This window comes from Camelina sativa, chromosome 13 (assembly GCF_000633955.1).
Source record: "Camelina sativa cultivar DH55 chromosome 13, Cs, whole genome shotgun sequence".
Lineage (NCBI taxonomy): Eukaryota > Viridiplantae > Streptophyta > Magnoliopsida > Brassicales > Brassicaceae > Camelina > Camelina sativa.
In genome coordinates this window covers 939479-956818 of record NC_025697.1, presented here as the reverse complement: position 1 = coordinate 956818, position 17340 = coordinate 939479, and the positions used below count along the sequence as shown (strand labels likewise).

General features: G+C 36.6%; 4 protein-coding genes across 11 annotated transcripts; all 4 read left to right on the top strand.

The window, feature by feature from the left end:
• LOC104734337 (probable E3 ubiquitin-protein ligase LUL1) lies at positions 379-3412 on the top strand. Of its 3 annotated transcripts, XM_010453889.2 has the most exons (5): positions 454-538; positions 1295-1521; positions 1616-2075; positions 2185-2336; positions 2414-3412. In XM_010453889.2, exons 2-4 carry the CDS (start codon positions 1376-1378, stop codon positions 2287-2289), a joined length of 711 nt encoding a protein of 236 aa, XP_010452191.1. In that variant the 5' UTR covers positions 454-538; positions 1295-1375; the 3' UTR covers positions 2290-2336; positions 2414-3412. The 3 variants fall into 3 exon arrangements, with proteins under 3 accessions (XP_010452190.1, XP_010452191.1, XP_010452189.1); XM_010453888.2 differs by having other exon boundaries at positions 379-485; positions 2185-2459; XM_010453887.2 differs by having other exon boundaries at positions 2185-2459.
• Positions 401-707, top strand: LOC109128466. Its single transcript, XM_019234829.1, has one exon. The coding sequence runs from the start codon at positions 432-434 to the stop codon at positions 540-542; it is 111 nt and encodes a 36-aa protein (XP_019090374.1). The 5' UTR covers positions 401-431; the 3' UTR covers positions 543-707.
• LOC104734335 lies at positions 4334-8798 on the top strand. The gene is made up of 7 exons (XM_010453885.2): positions 4334-4656; positions 5058-5552; positions 5673-5841; positions 5919-6374; positions 6457-6536; positions 6634-8489; positions 8591-8798. The coding sequence occupies exons 1-6, from the start codon at positions 4576-4578 to the stop codon at positions 6763-6765; spliced, it is 1413 nt and encodes a 470-aa protein (XP_010452187.1). The 5' UTR covers positions 4334-4575; the 3' UTR covers positions 6766-8489; positions 8591-8798.
• Positions 10426-16946, top strand: LOC104734334. 6 transcript variants are annotated; one of them, XM_019234880.1, is made up of 14 exons: positions 10426-11190; positions 13341-13465; positions 13548-13653; positions 13757-13827; positions 13948-14115; positions 14584-14683; positions 14769-14832; positions 15035-15163; positions 15350-15435; positions 15513-15717; positions 15813-15872; positions 15952-15996; positions 16102-16613; positions 16698-16946. In XM_019234880.1, exons 9-14 carry the CDS (start codon positions 15371-15373, stop codon positions 16777-16779), a joined length of 969 nt encoding a protein of 322 aa, XP_019090425.1. In that variant the 5' UTR covers positions 10426-11190; positions 13341-13465; positions 13548-13653; positions 13757-13827; positions 13948-14115; positions 14584-14683; positions 14769-14832; positions 15035-15163; positions 15350-15370; the 3' UTR covers positions 16780-16946. The 6 variants fall into 6 exon arrangements, with proteins under 6 accessions (XP_019090425.1, XP_010452186.1, XP_010452185.1 ...); XM_010453884.2 differs by lacking the exon at positions 10426-11190 and adding an exon at positions 12246-13010 and having other exon boundaries at positions 13345-13465; XM_010453883.2 differs by lacking the exon at positions 10426-11190 and adding an exon at positions 12246-13010 and having other exon boundaries at positions 13954-14115.

The window sequence follows — 17340 nt, the reverse complement described above, 5'->3', positions numbered from 1 at the left end:
GTTTCTCAACCACAAGAATCTAATCTACTCTAAAATTAATGTTTTAATATAGACAGACACGTATCTGCAAATTACTAGTATTGTTTAGTGTGTACGCGTCACTAATTATTATGTTATCAAACATAAGGTAAATGTGAAACATTAATTTCACGTGCATATAAGTGATTAGCCGCGTCATACTCGTATCTTACATGTAATTTTCCCCACGTGACTTTTGCTTTACGTCTCACCAATCCAAACCACTCTTTGCTGTTCCATCAACATTTTTTTTGTTTTGTATATTAAAAAAATATACTCCACGAGTGATGAATGATTAGTACTTCTATCTCTATAAATATCACCAATAACAATACTTTCCGTATAGATCTCTTCTCAAACAAAGGCGAAAGCTACCGAAGTCTATTTCGAATCTATTAGTATCTTTTCAAATCATGGCGAGGATGAGCGGACCACTCGAAATTGTACCGGCGATTCTTGTTTATCCGGTGAGGGTTTCGGCTTCGCCTTCTTTGGGGACGATTTATGAGGAAGATGACGAGTAAAAATTTAATCTTTTTGTTTTTGTTTTAATCCATTACAATAAAATCAACATTTCGAATTATACTGACCTTGATAATGGTCCTCTTCTTGTTTTTTTTTTTTTTTTTTTCTCTTGTACGCAACGGGATAACAGTAAGAATAATAAGTTCACAAGATGTTTTTGAATTTATGGAGGGGTCGATCTTTCTATGTTTAGTGTCCACAATTACTATAATGATCCACTAACCACAATTATTATAGACAACATATAATAGTCGGTGCATATTAGTGTGTACATTATTTATGCTGTTATGCGATACACATTTATCACGAAAATCGTATAAACTTAACATTGATAACAAAATCATGACTTAACACTCCGATTTCAGTTAACATGCTCTCAAATTTTTCTATCCAACCCACGTTTTTTTTTAGCAACTGAATCATCTGATAAAAAAATTTGGAAGATTCTCGTAAATAACACTAAAAATTATTTTGTTTTCAAATTTAGTAAAACATCTCTAAAATCTAGTAAAACATCTACTATATTTTAATTTTAATCTATCAAAATTAAATTATAAATTTAAAATATTAAATGTATTTTAAAACTATATTTTAAATGTAAAATTAAAAATTAAAAATTCAAAAAAAAGGAAAAGAGAATTTTAAATATTTTAATTATGTTAAATAGTGTCACTTTCGTTTATAAAAAATGTTTTAGTGCTGTTTTAGCCTATTTCTCAAAAAAATTCACTTTTTTTGTTTTCCGATCTAGGTTTAACCGCGGCGGTGGCACTTTCACCATCACTATCCTCCCCACAGTTACCGACTACCTGATCCTTTGATTGGATCTCCGATGATGCCTCCTCCTTACGTCGAGCACCCCGTCACGGTTCGTAACGAGGTTAATCTAAAGAAGGAGACTTTAAGCCTCGAACCCGACCCGGAGAATCCGAACCGTCTTCTCGTCTCCTTCACGTTTGATGCTTCCATGCCCGGAAGGTTTTTTTTCATTTCCAATCTGCAGTTTTAAGTTAAAAAGTTTGAAACTTGTTAAAAAGCTTTACCTTTTCGTTCTTTTGGTGGGTGAGAACAGGATCACAGTCGTTTTCTTTGCTAAAGAAGAAGCAGAATGCAATCTTAGAGCCACAAAGGAAGATACTTTGCCTCCAATCACATTCGATTTCGGTAAAGAACTTGGTCAGAAGTTCATACAACCATCCGGAACAGGTATATACTTGACGGTATTTGAAGATTCCGAGCTATTCAAGGCCTCAGAAACAGATGTCTACCCGCTTGGGGTTAAGGCGGAGGCTGAAGGAAACTCGGGTTCCACGGATGCGCAGATTACTTTAGTAACCACCTATGTTAAGCAGAAAGAAGAGATTAAGATAGGAGTGGTGAAGCAGTATCTGAGGACGAATGGGTTTCGTTATGAGTTGCAAGAGGTATATGGGATGAGGAACAACGTTGATGGTTGTTGCTATGAGGGAAAAGAATGTGTTATATGCTTGTCTGAACCACGCCATATAGCTGTTCTTCCTTGCAGACACATGGTATATATAGAGTTCTTACTTCAAATCAGCAGCTCAACAAAAAAATTTGAAGCTCTTTTTGTGTGATGAATTTTTGAGATTGGTTTGTGTGTATTGTTTCTGTTTGCAGTGTATGTGCAGCGGGTGCGCCAAAGCGTTAAGGTTTCAGGCAAATCTGTGTCCAGTTTGCAGGCAGCCTATAGAGTGGTATATGGAAACTAGGGCAGAAGGGTAACGAGTAACAACAATGAGGAGAATAGAGATGGAGATAGAGCATTTTTAGTTAAGCAATCGATTTATGTAATATAATGCTATTCTTATTCAAGACATAAAATGTTATGATTCAATATATATATTAGGTGGAAACTGAGTTTTTAACAAATATGCAAGGCGAGATTGAGTTTACATTGGTTTAGTCTACAAACACACCTCTGGTTCCTAGAGTTTGAAGTATGTTGATGCAGTCTGGTTTCTGGTTGGAGCAGCGGAGGAAAAGCTCATCCACGTAGCAAATGGCTCCTGTATCCAACAGAACAGTTACGAACTTCATTTCCACTGGGCTTGTGTTCATTCTTAAGAATCACAAAGTCTGCGTATTTCGTAGTTTCCTCAAACCAAGCAATGAAATCGAAACCCCCGTCTTCTGGAAATGGTTCTAGCTGTTCAAGCAGAGTTATCTTTTTGCCTGTAGAGTTGTCCTCAGCCAAATCCGGATGGTAGACAAAGGTGATGCCGGGTTTCTTGACATACGATGGCATTACTGAAGTGCTGTGGTCGACAAAGTAGACGTTAAAAGCTTTGCTGTCAAGTGGGTATGACGGTAAGAACCAGTTTGGAGTTAATTTAGTATCCATATGCTCGGCTGCTCCAAATGTCAATATAGACAAACCTCTTCTTTAGAGAGAGATCAAGAAATTTAAGTTTTGTGAAAGTAAAAAACTCTCAAAATTGATTTAAGTTTTGGATCGAACACCGAGTCGAGTGGTGGCCACACAGTTTGGCAGAGTTGGGCCAAGTTTTGGGCCTTCCATGTAATAGAATGCTAATATTTAAAAATATGAGATGAGACTGATTAATATCAAGTTTTGCTTCAAGAGTGATGAATGCAACATGAGTTGTATTCAAAACCAGTTAACAAGGGTCTTTCGGTACGCTACTACCATCTTTCTAGTCATTTTTATCGGAACATTAATTATACATTTTGTCGGTTTGAGGTATTACGTTGTCAAGAGATCGATCCACTTTATATGGTCATCGGTGTGATGCGTGTACCTTATTTTTTTGCCTTATCCAACATATTTCTTAGTTTTGTGCCAACGTAACTACCATATGCCGCATTTGAATGTTGCTCTTATCTAGACCATTTTTTTTTTTTTTTTTTTTTTTTTTTTTTTTTTTTTTTTTTTTTTTTTTTTTTTTTTTTTTTTTTTTTTTTTTTTTTTTTTTTTTTTTTTTTTTTTTTTTTTTTTTTTTAATGTCCGAAGTGGTATTGCTGTCAATGTTATGTTTACTTCTTTCTCTATCTAATTAAAATAAATTGTTTCTTTTTATCTTTCAGATTTTGTTCCAAAAAAAAGGATCAGAAATTACATAAACTGTATTTGGAAAATGATCTGAATTTTTTGTAAAATAGTCAGCAGAATAACATTCACTAAATACTTATGGAAAATTATCAAATTCCTATCACCTAATCAAAAAGTAATAAATGTGACAGATAACAATATACATAAAAAATAAGAACAAAGTGGGAAAATTTATATAAAATACTGTATAGGATAAAAAAATTAATTTAGAAGAGAAGGAAAATACATAAATCTTAATTTTTCTATAAACAATATGGATAAATCAACGATTAACAATCACTGATTTCTGTTGGAAAATGGAAAGGTATTATTTTATTTTTTTAAGTCAATAAAAATCATTGATCACTTAATTTTCTTGAAACAATTTGATATATAAAAAAAAGCTGGATATTTTGATTTTAAAAATATAGGGTCTGATTAGTAACGTATTTAAAGCTGTACAGAAAAACTGTAAGTTGAAACTATAAGTTTTTACGAAATAGTGCAAAGCGGTAAGAAAGAACTGTACATTAAAATTTGTACCAAAAAGGTGAGAGTAAAGTTTTTAATAAAGTTTTTGATAAAAATTTTATGATTGGTAAAAAATAAAAGAGTGGTAAAGCTTTGTTTGTGTCACCAATCAAAGCTATATACACCACTCGTTTAAGGGATAATACCAACAACAACAATTAAAGAGTTTATTACTGAAATAAGTAATAAGGACAAAACAATAAAATAAAAACCGCCGAGTCCCAGTTTACGCTTGTAGTAGAGAGAAACGGGGCAGGCACTGATGCTAAATGTGAGAGACAGAGAGAGCACACAGAATTGAAGCGATGAGTGTCCTTGATTAAGAAATCTTCTTCCTCAGATAATTATAGTCTTAAAGATTGACACTTTGTTCTGGAGATTCTTCTTTTGCTATATAAAATACTATTTCTGGGTTTTGCTTCAATTTGATGATGGTGATGGATGATAAAGATAACACTCGCGGAGTAGTAGAACATAGGTCTCGCGAAGATACTTCTCCAGCTTCAATGGTGAGTTTTTCTCACTCTTTTTTTAAGTCTTAACTCAATTCCTTAAAAATTTTGAATTTTTCCTCAAAAGTTTCATGCTTTAAGCTGATTTCAGTGGTGTTTTAATTCATGGGTATTATCAGAATTGAACTTTTTCTTCTTCTTTTTCCTCATTTACCTGAGGTCTTGAGAGTCTAGGGTTTATAAGATGAGGGTTTAAGGGATTGTTTTTGATCTTCAGAACTTGTTGAAGTGTCTTCACTTGTAAATTACGCAAATTTGCTTCAATTCGGTTTCTTTTTAGGAGTTTACAGGTTTAAGGGACAAAGTTTGGTTTGTAATTGCTGATTAAGGTGCATGATTTGGTAATGGATCGAACTTTATGAGGAACTGATACAAGAATCTTCTTTTGAGTTTACCAGGTTGGTGATTGCGCTGAGATTACAGAAGAGCTTTCACCGAGCCAACACCAAAGAAGGCGAGTTCTCGGGATAGATATACCATCGAGAGCACACGAAGACGCTCATAGCGATTTCCTGAGAGCAAATGGTTCCTTAATCCAAAGCCCTGTTTCAAAAAGGTTCAAGTTTTCTCCAATGTCAAGCCCTAGAATTGGGAGACGTGTTGATGATTCCATAAGTCTTTCCTCTTCAAGAAGCAGAAGGAATCTCCTAAACTTTAAAATCAGTAACAATAATGCAGATATTGAGGAAGGTGTGGCTTCTGTGTCTGTGTCGCCTTCAGGAGATGGTGGTAGGGATAAGTCTTATATTCCAAGAACATGGTCTCTCACTAATCTCTTAGCTCCTAGAAAGTCTAGGAAGACAGAGTCTTTACCAGTAACCCCTATAACTCACTCAAACCCTGAGTCCATGAACGGGAGGTATGCTGTTGAGGTTGATCCAGTTACATCCATGGTCAGTATTCTATCTTACAAAACTTGGTTATACCATTAGTATGGGAGATGAATTGTTCATTTCTCGCAACAAGCGGTTTAGCTTCTGTTATTTACTTAATTTTACTGTTCTTTATGCTAGAAAGGGGAGCAGTCACTGCCTATTCGTCGTTCACGCTCTGTCCCTACGTTCTTCAACAAAGATGGAAGTGTAAAGCCGTTAGGTGTTTTCCGTGTGATTCCTACTCCATCTCGGGGGGATGAGAAGATTCTAGAGATGATGCCGGCATCGAAAATAAGTAAACCCAATGGTTAGAAATCACCTCCCAAACACATCTTCCTGACACCCGGTGTAACAAACCCTTATATTTTAGTGATGTGTGTTCAGATGAAAATAATTATGGCGGGGAAGATGTTCCTGAAGAAGAAGCTGTTTGTAGAATCTGTATGGTTGAAATGGAGGAAGATTCAGAAGCTTTCAAGATGGAATGTATGTGCAAAGGGGAATTAGCTCTTGCCCACAAAACATGCACGATTAAGTGGTTCACAATAAAAGGGAACATAACATGTGATGTGTGTAAGCAAGAGGTGAAAAATCTCCCGGTGACTCTTCTCCGTGTACAGGATTCTCAAGAACGTTCTAGAGCAGCCAGGGATATAGAGATTTCATGGTTCAATAATGAATGGCAAGAAGTTCCAATTCTTGTCATTGTAAGCATGCTTGCCTACTTTTGTTTCCTCGAGCAGCTTCTGGTTATGGAAATGAAATCCAGCGCAGTTGCGATAGCTTTACCGTTCTCTTGCATTATAGGTCTTCTTGCATCAATGACATCAACAGCGATGGGTAATATAAACTCCTTCTGAAATTATATATTACCCTTTATGCTAAGTCGATCATTAGTTGTAAGTGATATGATTTGTTGCAGTGAAGAAGAAGTATGTGTGGCTCTACGCAATCATTCAGTTCTGTTTTGTGGTCCTCTTCGCTCATCTCTTCGACTTAGCTGTAAGATTTGATGTGATGTCTCAGAGAAACCTTAATTTTGTGGAAGCTCTGGTTCTTGGTTGAGTCCTCACACATTCTTTCCATAACTTGTTTTCAGATTAAGCAGCCGGTTATGTGTATTGTCTTAGCCACTATGATCGGATTTGGACTCACCATGACCGGCACAACGGCTGTTAACGAGTATTTGAAATGGAAGAGAAGCAATGCCCACCGGTCTGCAAGCACTTAAGTGACTCAACCGCTGTTTCAGACAGCAGAGTAGATCTTCAGTGAAGCTAGAGTCCCTAAAGGATTGGATCGGTTTTTAGATTAACCGATTTTTTTCTTTTTGGTTAACTGAACCATCAGGATCGAGTTTTCGGTTTAGCTTTAATTAATTTGTCTGTCTATGTTACGAGAGAGCAGATCTGGTTATTTGATGATATGTAAGAAGCAAAAAAAAAAGAAAATATACATTATCAGAATTAAAATTTCATTATTTATATGACGTCACTATTTATTTTTAAAAATATCAAAGATATAATTAGATATCAGACTACAGAATTGATAAGATCAGAACAAATGTTGCAATATAATATTATCGAATCCACTAGCCATCACAATTTCAAAAGCTCATCATCGTGTACAACCTGCAACATAGCCATGATAAGCCACACTTCAGTCAAGATATTCCAAGCCAACAACCAAAGAGACAGAAAAAAATGGAACCTTGGGCATTAAGTTTGATATGCAAGCAGCCTCCTCGAATCCACCGTTCTATGATAAGTTTATCAAGAAGCTGCACATTCAATAATTTCCACATCTGAATAAGGATTAACTTTAAACAACAAGTAAAAAAAAAGAAACAGTAAAGAAAAGGATTTTAAAATCACTTACGGAGATCAAGAAAAAGGATACTAAATTTCCATTCCATCGTTATTGTTGCTGCGTCATATATAGTGTGCATCATCCCGGATTCTATGAAGAAAGTGAACCATCTAGAGAAGCAACAAAGGGAAAAAAAAACATAAATATCACAAGAAACATATGGGCCATTCACTTGGTTCCTACTGATATTTGTATCATCCTTCCATGGCCAACAACAGCCTTTGGTTTCACCAAACTCGATAAGTCTCGTCTTAGCTACACAACACAGAACATCACAAAGAAGACAAATAAAAATCAATCACCAAACAGAGATCAAAACGAAAAAGAAGAAGAAGAAGAAGAAGAAGAAGCAAAATCTCAGATGCTTGTAACTCAACCGGATGGAATCTCAGACCTGCTCGTTCACCTTCAGCTGAAGCCCTCCATATTCATCTCACCTCAATTCAAGTCCCCCTGTCCCTAGAATCAGATTCCCTAGTGTGGTTGGTAGAGGAAGATGAGCTCAATAACTTCTCCACCAAACGAACCTGGGAAACTCTTCGACCCAAATCGGAGCACCAACCATGGACTACTCAGGTATGGTACAAGGGACATGTTCCGAGGCATGCCTTCATGTTCTGGCTGATGCACTTAAACAGACTTCCTACAAGAGACAGACTTGTCAGTTGGGGAATGGACATTGACTCAAGTTGCTGTCTATGCGCTTCTTATTTGGAAACAAGGGATCACTTATTTCTCCATTGTGAGGTTAGTGAGCAAATCTGGATGAAAATCAATGTCCGGCTAGGGTATGGTCCGATCCTTTTTCACACTTGGACAGCTTTTTCTACTTGGCTGGATAACAGAGATTCTATCTCTCCCCGTTCTTTGCGGAGACTTGTGGCTCAGGCCACTCTTTACGCCATCTGGATGGAGAGAAACACTCGCTACCACAACAACATTTCCACAGATGCTCTGGTACTCTTCAAAGCTCTGGACCGTCAAATCAGGGATGCGATCTTGGCAAAACAACATCGCAGTAAGTTCAAAAACCTTCTGCAAACCTGGCTTCGGTATGACTAGTTGATCTACTCATCGTCCGGCTAGGTTAGACCCTCTCTTGGTTTGATTTTTTTTGGCAAGGGATGGCCTTATGTATCTAAATTGTTGTACTTTGCAAACGTTTCATTTTAAATGAAATTCACAAGTTTACAAAAACAAAAGAAGAAGAAGAAGCAAAGTTGGAAGGCAACACCGTGGAGGAGGGAGAAAGAGACAAGCTGGATTGCTGGTTGAGAAAGCAAGAAGGTGAACATGATTCATTACTTTCATCGTAATAGTAAACAAGACTCATTAGTTTCGGATGGAGATTAGAGAGAAAAAAAAAAAAAAAAAGGTTTCCCCTTTAGGAGGAAATGTAACATCTCCAACTGGTTTTGGGATGATCCACAGGGCCTGAAAAGTAAAACCATATGTAACAAGACAAGACGTCATAAAATCAAACGAGTAAGTAAGGAAAGAAGAAGCAAACTCAAGTATCGGGAATTATACTTACACAGGGCATAACAAGTGCCTTGTCCATGGTTCTGAGATACAACTCGAGAGAGAGAGTTTTTCTCGAGGCTCCACATTGCAACTTTTAAGAATAACAACAAAGAGAGCTTTAAATTTGTTGTACTTTAGGATTGTGATATATACATGGAATGGGAGGTTAAATCCTTAAATAGGACGGCTGAAAGCGATATACACACACCAATTTCATCCTCTTGATTATGCCCTCCATTACCATATGTAAAATGCAATTTTGATGCCAGTTTCAGCGTTAACACAAATCAAACCAATGGTGGCTGAATAATACGAGAGCATGAAGGTATTGCAAAAGTATTGCGTTCATCCAATCTTAGCATCATAGGTTCGCCTTTGGAGGCAGAAGCGTTGGTCCAACTTTCAGCAATGCAATAAGTGTGGATTCGAGGTTTTACTAGAGTACAATTCGAAGGAGATTGCCAAATCTTAATCAACAATTTAAACAAAGGATTATATGCCGCGCGTCTATTGCTGGAATATGTCAAGATATCAAGTTTTGGGCTTCCAAGTTTATAACAGTTTTTTTTTTCACTTATGTCAAGTGTTGTAATAATCAAATTGCTCATAAGTCATAATCTTGCTCAAATGGGTAGGACTCACTCTTGTTTTTACGCTGACAGTTTCAATACTCCAACTTGGATGATAGACAATTTGTACGCTGATTTACCAACTTAATATAGTTTTATTTCGATCAAAAAGAAAAATAGGACGACTGATTTCATTTTAACACCCTGAACTTAAGGGCCTAATGTCTGCAATTTCATGCATCTAAAATAAAATAAAAAAATAATCACACATGACTAGTTGTGAATCCTACTATATTAATTGGGAAGTACAAATATGAAACTAACCTTAAAATGTGTAAAAAATTACATTCACTTGCCATTAGAAAATTTTAATTAATTAATTAATCTTTATTAATTATTAATAAACAAAAAAATTGTCAACAGAGCAAATTAAATCTATAAAATTAAATAAAATCTATAAAAGTAAATAAAATATATTCGAATCTAAACTAATTCGTACTTGAAAAAAAAATTATAATTTTAAAATTTTACAAATCTAATTTAATAAAATCTACAACTACAAATTTTATCAACATTTTTTTACTAGAAAGTGTTAATTTTTTTTTTATCAAAAATCTAATCAAATAAAATATATATCAGTTCTGTTTAACAATTTAGATTTTAAAAACTAATAAATAAAATAATAACAAAATAAATTAATACAAATTTTTATCAAAAAAAAATTCCGCAGGGTGATACCTAGTGTAACCATTATTTTCAATTGCATACTTAGTTTAACCCACATTGTTGCAATAGCATTCATAAATATAAAACAATCTCAAATTCAAATAAATTTCTGTATAGTCTGTTTCCTATATGTGATATGATTTTGCTCTTAGTCTTATTATACCATATGAATACCGTAAATAAATTACAACCGGGATTTAATTGATATGAAATGAGACATTGGCTTAGACCAGAATCACTAAACCGGAAAGTAAGCTATTTACAACTGGTTTATACTTGACTACTTGACCAATATACAGAAAAAGGAAAGGAAAGCTTCCGTCCTGATTCTTCTTCTTCTTCTTCTTCTTCTTCTTCTTCCTCTCTCTCTCTGCTTCACGACCAGATTGGGCTACAAAAATAGATTTTTCTGGCACAATATATCGTTCGGCGATTTCATCTTCCCCGTTTCAAGGTGAAGAATACGTCCTCAAAGGCTCTGGGATTCTCGATTTGTACCTTATCTCAAACCCTAAAAGTCTCATCAAAACGACGTTGTTTTGGAGACCAGAGATCTCTAAAGTCGAATAGAAACTCCTGAGATGATATCCCGGCGGTAAATCGCAGACGAAACCAGTCATGGAACTCCATATCTCAGCGAGCGCCGTGTAACCTCGAAGATTCGCGGCGGATGCTTTTACTCAGACGGATGATCGACGGCGATGGAGAAACCGGCGAAAGAGGAAGTTGAGGAGGTGAAACGTCCGGCAAGTTACGGGATCAGCGCACGGAGCTGAGCTGAGCTGAGCTGAGCAGAGACGAGATCTCTCTCCTCCACCGTCAGATTCGAGTTTCCGAATTAGAGAATCTGACTGAACCGAATGGACGGTTGATATTGGGTCCTCACGAAAGTAGCAACGATCATCGGACGGTGGAGATCTCCTTCTAGCAGCGGGAGAATCAGCTGTGTTAATGTAGCTGATATCGAGGTACGATGTCGTTTAAGAATGTGGGCCTGGGGACGTTTTGTTGCTGCTCTCTTCCATTGGGCAATTTTTTTTTTTTTTAATTATATTATTATTTTTGTTTTATAAAAACAAAAATTAAATTAACGGATTGTTGGGCCGTTTTGATGATTTTGGGGTTTTTAAAAAAAAAAAAAAAAAAAAAAACTTTTTTNGGACTCACTCTTGTTTTTACGCTGACAGTTTCAATACTCCAACTTGGATGATAGACAATTTGTACGCTGATTTACCAACTTAATATAGTTTTATTTCGATCAAAAAGAAAAATAGGACGACTGATTTCATTTTAACACCCTGAACTTAAGGGCCTAATGTCTGCAATTTCATGCATCTAAAATAAAATAAAAAAATAATCACACATGACTAGTTGTGAATCCTACTATATTAATTGGGAAGTACAAATATGAAACTAACCTTAAAATGTGTAAAAAATTACATTCACTTGCCATTAGAAAATTTTAATTAATTAATTAATCTTTATTAATTATTAATAAACAAAAAAATTGTCAACAGAGCAAATTAAATCTATAAAATTAAATAAAATCTATAAAAGTAAATAAAATATATTCGAATCTAAACTAATTCGTACTTGAAAAAAAAATTATAATTTTAAAATTTTACAAATCTAATTTAATAAAATCTACAACTACAAATTTTATCAACATTTTTTTACTAGAAAGTGTTAATTTTTTTTTTATCAAAAATCTAATCAAATAAAATATATATCAGTTCTGTTTAACAATTTAGATTTTAAAAACTAATAAATAAAATAATAACAAAATAAATTAATACAAATTTTTATCAAAAAAAAATTCCGCAGGGTGATACCTAGTGTAACCATTATTTTCAATTGCATACTTAGTTTAACCCACATTGTTGCAATAGCATTCATAAATATAAAACAATCTCAAATTCAAATAAATTTCTGTATAGTCTGTTTCCTATATGTGATATGATTTTGCTCTTAGTCTTATTATACCATATGAATACCGTAAATAAATTACAACCGGGATTTAATTGATATGAAATGAGACATTGGCTTAGACCAGAATCACTAAACCGGAAAGTAAGCTATTTACAACTGGTTTATACTTGACTACTTGACCAATATACAGAAAAAGGAAAGGAAAGCTTCCGTCCTGATTCTTCTTCTTCTTCTTCTTCTTCTTCTTCTTCCTCTCTCTCTCTGCTTCACGACCAGATTGGGCTACAAAAATAGATTTTTCTGGCACAATATATCGTTCGGCGATTTCATCTTCCCCGTTTCAAGGTGAAGAATACGTCCTCAAAGGCTCTGGGATTCTCGATTTGTACCTTATCTCAAACCCTAAAAGTCTCATCAAAACGACGTTGTTTTGGAGACCAGAGATCTCTAAAGTCGAATAGAAACTCCTGAGATGATATCCCGGCGGTAAATCGCAGACGAAACCAGTCATGGAACTCCATATCTCAGCGAGCGCCGTGTAACCTCGAAGATTCGCGGCGGATGCTTTTACTCAGACGGATGATCGACGGCGATGGAGAAACCGGCGAAAGAGGAAGTTGAGGAGGTGAAACGTCCGGCAAGTTACGGGATCAGCGCACGGAGCTGAGCTGAGCTGAGCTGAGCAGAGACGAGATCTCTCTCCTCCACCGTCAGATTCGAGTTTCCGAATTAGAGAATCTGACTGAACCGAATGGACGGTTGATATTGGGTCCTCACGAAAGTAGCAACGATCATCGGACGGTGGAGATCTCCTTCTAGCAGCGGGAGAATCAGCTGTGTTAATGTAGCTGATATCGAGGTACGATGTCGTTTAAGAATGTGGGCCTGGGGACGTTTTGTTGCTGCTCTCTTCCATTGGGCAATTTTTTTTTTTTTTAATTATATTATTATTTTTGTTTTATAAAAACAAAAATTAAATTAACGGATTGTTGGGCCGTTTTGATGATTTTGGGGTTTTTAAAAAAAAAAAAAAAAAAAAAAAACTTTTTTCGCTTCGCTTCATCAAAATTCATCTTTGCTTTTCGCTCCTTCTCAATTTCGTTCGTTATAACCCTTTTCTTTTCAGTGAGATTTCAAGGTTCTTTTCAGTCTTGTAAATTGCGATTTTCTTTGATTCAAATGGCTTTAGAAAGTTCGACGAAGAGAGAACTTCACGTGGCTGTGACCCAACGCGAAGACAGAGGTCCGTTTAAACGCCTGGAAAGCTTGATGAAGAATCTTCACGACGCTTCCGCTGCCTTCGTTGACAAGAAGGTGAGTCGAATCTCTCAAGTAATCAATCTACTGGCGATTTTGTTGGATTAGTGAGGCAGTCGAGAGTTCTTTAATTCCGTAGGAGGAGGTTGACGATGATGTTTCCGTTAGTATCGCTCGGTTTATGTCAGATGATCCTTCGTTACTGCTTCAATCCACTACCAAGTTTCGAAAGATTCCCTCATTGAGTAAGAGTTCATCTTCTTTTCTTGTTCACATTTCTTGATCGATCGGCAGATACGTTTTTATCATTAGTGGAATGTTTCTTTATTGTTTTATATTTTTGTCCAGAGATAACTCCTCCTACCGAATCTGGAATTGTGCCTCGTTTCTTTGAGTTTCGAAATCTCCACGATCTTCAGGTTAGAAGAAAAGGCCCCAATTGATATTTCGATAACTAGTGTAATCTGTGATTTTGTTATTCCATGATAGTTATTTCCAGCTTCTTGCTTCCCCAACTGATAAGTATTGTACCTTTGTAGATACAGGCTGTATGTGCACAGTTCTGTGAATATGTTCTTAGGTGTGGGGCATTGATGCCACTGTTTGCTCAGCTGAACGAGCATACAACATCGTCGATGCTTAGTAGAACTGCCACTTCGATTATGTCAAACTTCTGCCATGGCCAGCCTCTGCCGCCCTTTGGCCAGGTCTCTCTCTCTCTCTCTCTCTCTCTCTCTCTCTCTCTCTCTCTCTCTCTCTCTCTCTCTCTCTCTCTCTCTCTCTCTCTCTCTCTCTCTCTCTCTCTCTCTCTCTCTCTCTCTCTCTCTCTCTCTCTCTCTCTCTCTCTCTCTCTCTCTCTCTCTCTCTCTCTCTCTCTCTCTCTCTCTCTCTCTCTCTCTCTCTCTCTCTCTCTCTCTCTCTCTCTCTCTCTCTCTCTCTCTCTCTCTCTCTCTCTCTCTCTCTCTCTCTCTCTCTCTCTCTCTCTCTCTCTCTCTCTCTCTCTCTCTCTCTCTCTCTCTCTCTCTCTCTCTCTCTCTCTCTCTCTCTCTCTCTCTCTCTCTCTCTCTCTCTCTCTCTCTCTCTCTCTCTCTCTCTCTCTCTCTCTCTCTCTCTCTCTCTCTCTCTCTCTCTCTCTCTCTCTCTCTCTCTCGCGAATGATGAAGTAGTCTTGATAGGTGATTGCTTGGCACTTTGGTATTGGTCTGAAGATTTAGAAGATGAAATCCAGAATACAATCAAGGCTGCTGTTGTCCAAAGAATTCTTGTTCTTCTCCAGTTAGTATTTTAAAAACTTGATATATACATCTTTTGACCGTTCGACACGTTTGGATAGTGAAACTAACAATTCTTTCTTTTGCAGACACTATTCTGCATCTGTGATTGCTCCTGCATTTAATACCATTGGGAATAATCAGCAGACCCAAGTATGTAATTCATATTCATTTATGAAACCTTCTCGAACACTTCTGCTGCCCACCTAGTGGATTTATTGGGTTTCAAAACAAGAAAACTGTTGAAAGCTTATAAAATCATACTGATACTAGTAGATAGGATGCAGGGCCTACTTCGTTATATGTGGGTATCTTTTGTTTTCTCTGAATAAACCTCTTTGAACTTATTTTTCAGTGTCTGATCACCAGTGGTGCTTTACCCATTCTTGCCAACCTGCTTTCTCAAAACTATAAGAAAAGTATAAAGAGGGAAGCTTGCTCTACAATTGCAAATATCACTGCAGGCACTGAGAAACAAATTCAGGTGAGCAATTTTGTTGCTTCATCATGTGCCTTAGCTTTTGATTGTTAAGGTTGCAGAACATAAACTTAAACCTTCTGTATATGACTGCTTGTTTCTATCAGTAATTGTTTTCTATATGTCTTTCCTTTTCCCTGATGATAACAGTCAGTTATTCATACAAATTTGATTCCAACGTTGGTCATACAGGCTCAAAATGTTGTATTTGACATGAAGACAAAAGCTGTATGGACAATTTCAGATACCAACTTAGGGGGTTCTCATGATCAAATCAAGTACGTCCTGTCTTTTCTTTCCATTTTTCATGCTTAGTGATGATCATCAGTTCACAATCTCCATTGGTGTGATTCAGATACATGGTGGAGCAGAGTTGCATAAAACCTTTATGTGATCCCCTGGTATGTTCAGATCTAAGAATCATCTTAGAATGTCTGGATGGATTGGAAAACATTTTGAAGGTCGGAGAGACGGATAAGATAGGAGACCTGAATTATGAGTCCCAATTGATTGATGACGCGGAAGGGCTAGAAAAGATTATGGACCTGTGGAGTATTAAGGTAATGTTTAATGTTGACTGTATTCTTCTTTTTCTTTTTAGAAACGTATATGTGATGATTATTCTGATGCTGGTATAAAATCTTAAATTGTTTAGATGATAAGCTCTATTGATCTTGGAGATCATAAAAATTCTTACACTGCATCCTCTCCGCCGGTGAGTTTCTTTTCTTACATTCTTTTGTCAAAAATGTTGAATCTATTTTCACACGTTTTCCTGAAACCTAAATCTGTAGATGTTAACCTTGACTGGTCCGTCCGGCTCTGGTTCTTCCTTTCAGGTTTTTGTTAGTTCTTCCTTTTTTGTCAAGCCTTCATATCGATATTATATAGTAGATTGTGTATGAAGCATGCCTTGAAATGATAGAGTTTTGCAAATGTTGCAGCCAGCCAGAGACTCAGACTCACAATCTGACTCTGGCGGCTCAGGAGGCTCAGGCTCAGGGTTAGGGTCTGGATCAGGGTCAGGGTCAGGGTCAGGCTCAGGGTCTGGGTCGTCTGGGTCTGGACAAGAGTCAGACTCGTCGGGTTGGTCATCTCAGTCTGATGACACAGATGCAACGGAAGCTTGTGTTCTTATCAAGAATTTGGCAGCGGAGTCGTTTCTGAACGGAAGAGACGACTCTGTTCCAGACCATAACCTAGCTACAACGGTTTTCAACAACATACCTTCCATTCTACTGAACCAATTTTGTGCGGGTTGGAATCGGGGTGCGACCAGTGCCGGTATAGTCATCACAACCCCTCTCGACAAAGTAACAGCGGCCATGCAGTCTGCCGGATACATGGCCGGGCTTCTGTTAGAATCACTATTCGACAATGCACCCATAACATTGCCCACTGTGCTCTACCCGTCACTATTTCATCAATGGAGTATAGCTGGTGAATACGCGGGGACGTAAGTTTGTGAAACTATGTTTTTTCATTTAAACAAATTTTTTATTTCGTTTGTCCGTCCTGATTTGTGTGTTTTGTTTTGTAGGTATATGGTGGAGAAGTATAGGTACGAGACCTATCTCGAACTTTTCAATTTCCATGGTTTCTTTGCGGATGGAAAGTTCTGATTTCTGAGCCGCAGAGATTTTCTTCTGCCTTTTAAAAATTCGTATTGCTATTTTATTATCTTGGTTTTTTTTTGTAAGTAACTCATTTTTGACCCTTTGACCCGTCTCTGACCCATGACAGCATATGATAAGCATTTGCCTAGGATCCAACGCATAGTTTTTGTTTTCTTGTTTTTGCAAGATGTTTGGGAAGAAAAAAGAAAAGAAAAGGGCTTATGAAAAATAAGTAGTGTAAGATAAAAATAGGCCAAAAAAAAGTTAGCCTAACTAATTAGAAACTACCGAAAGAAATCAAAATGTCGTTGGCTTTTGAGACTCACGCCAATCATATCAAAATCACAAACCCTCTCAGCTCACGACTCACGAATCACAAAACAAACTAATCAATATTGGAGAAAATTCCTAAGTATAAACAGAGGAATACATTGGAGTAGTCTTATTTTAGATGAAATAATATGATTGCTAGTGACAAAAAAAAAAGATGAACACATTGGAGATAGTCTTATTTTAGATGAATTAATATTATATTGATTGGCAAGTGTTTGAGAAACTTATAAAGTC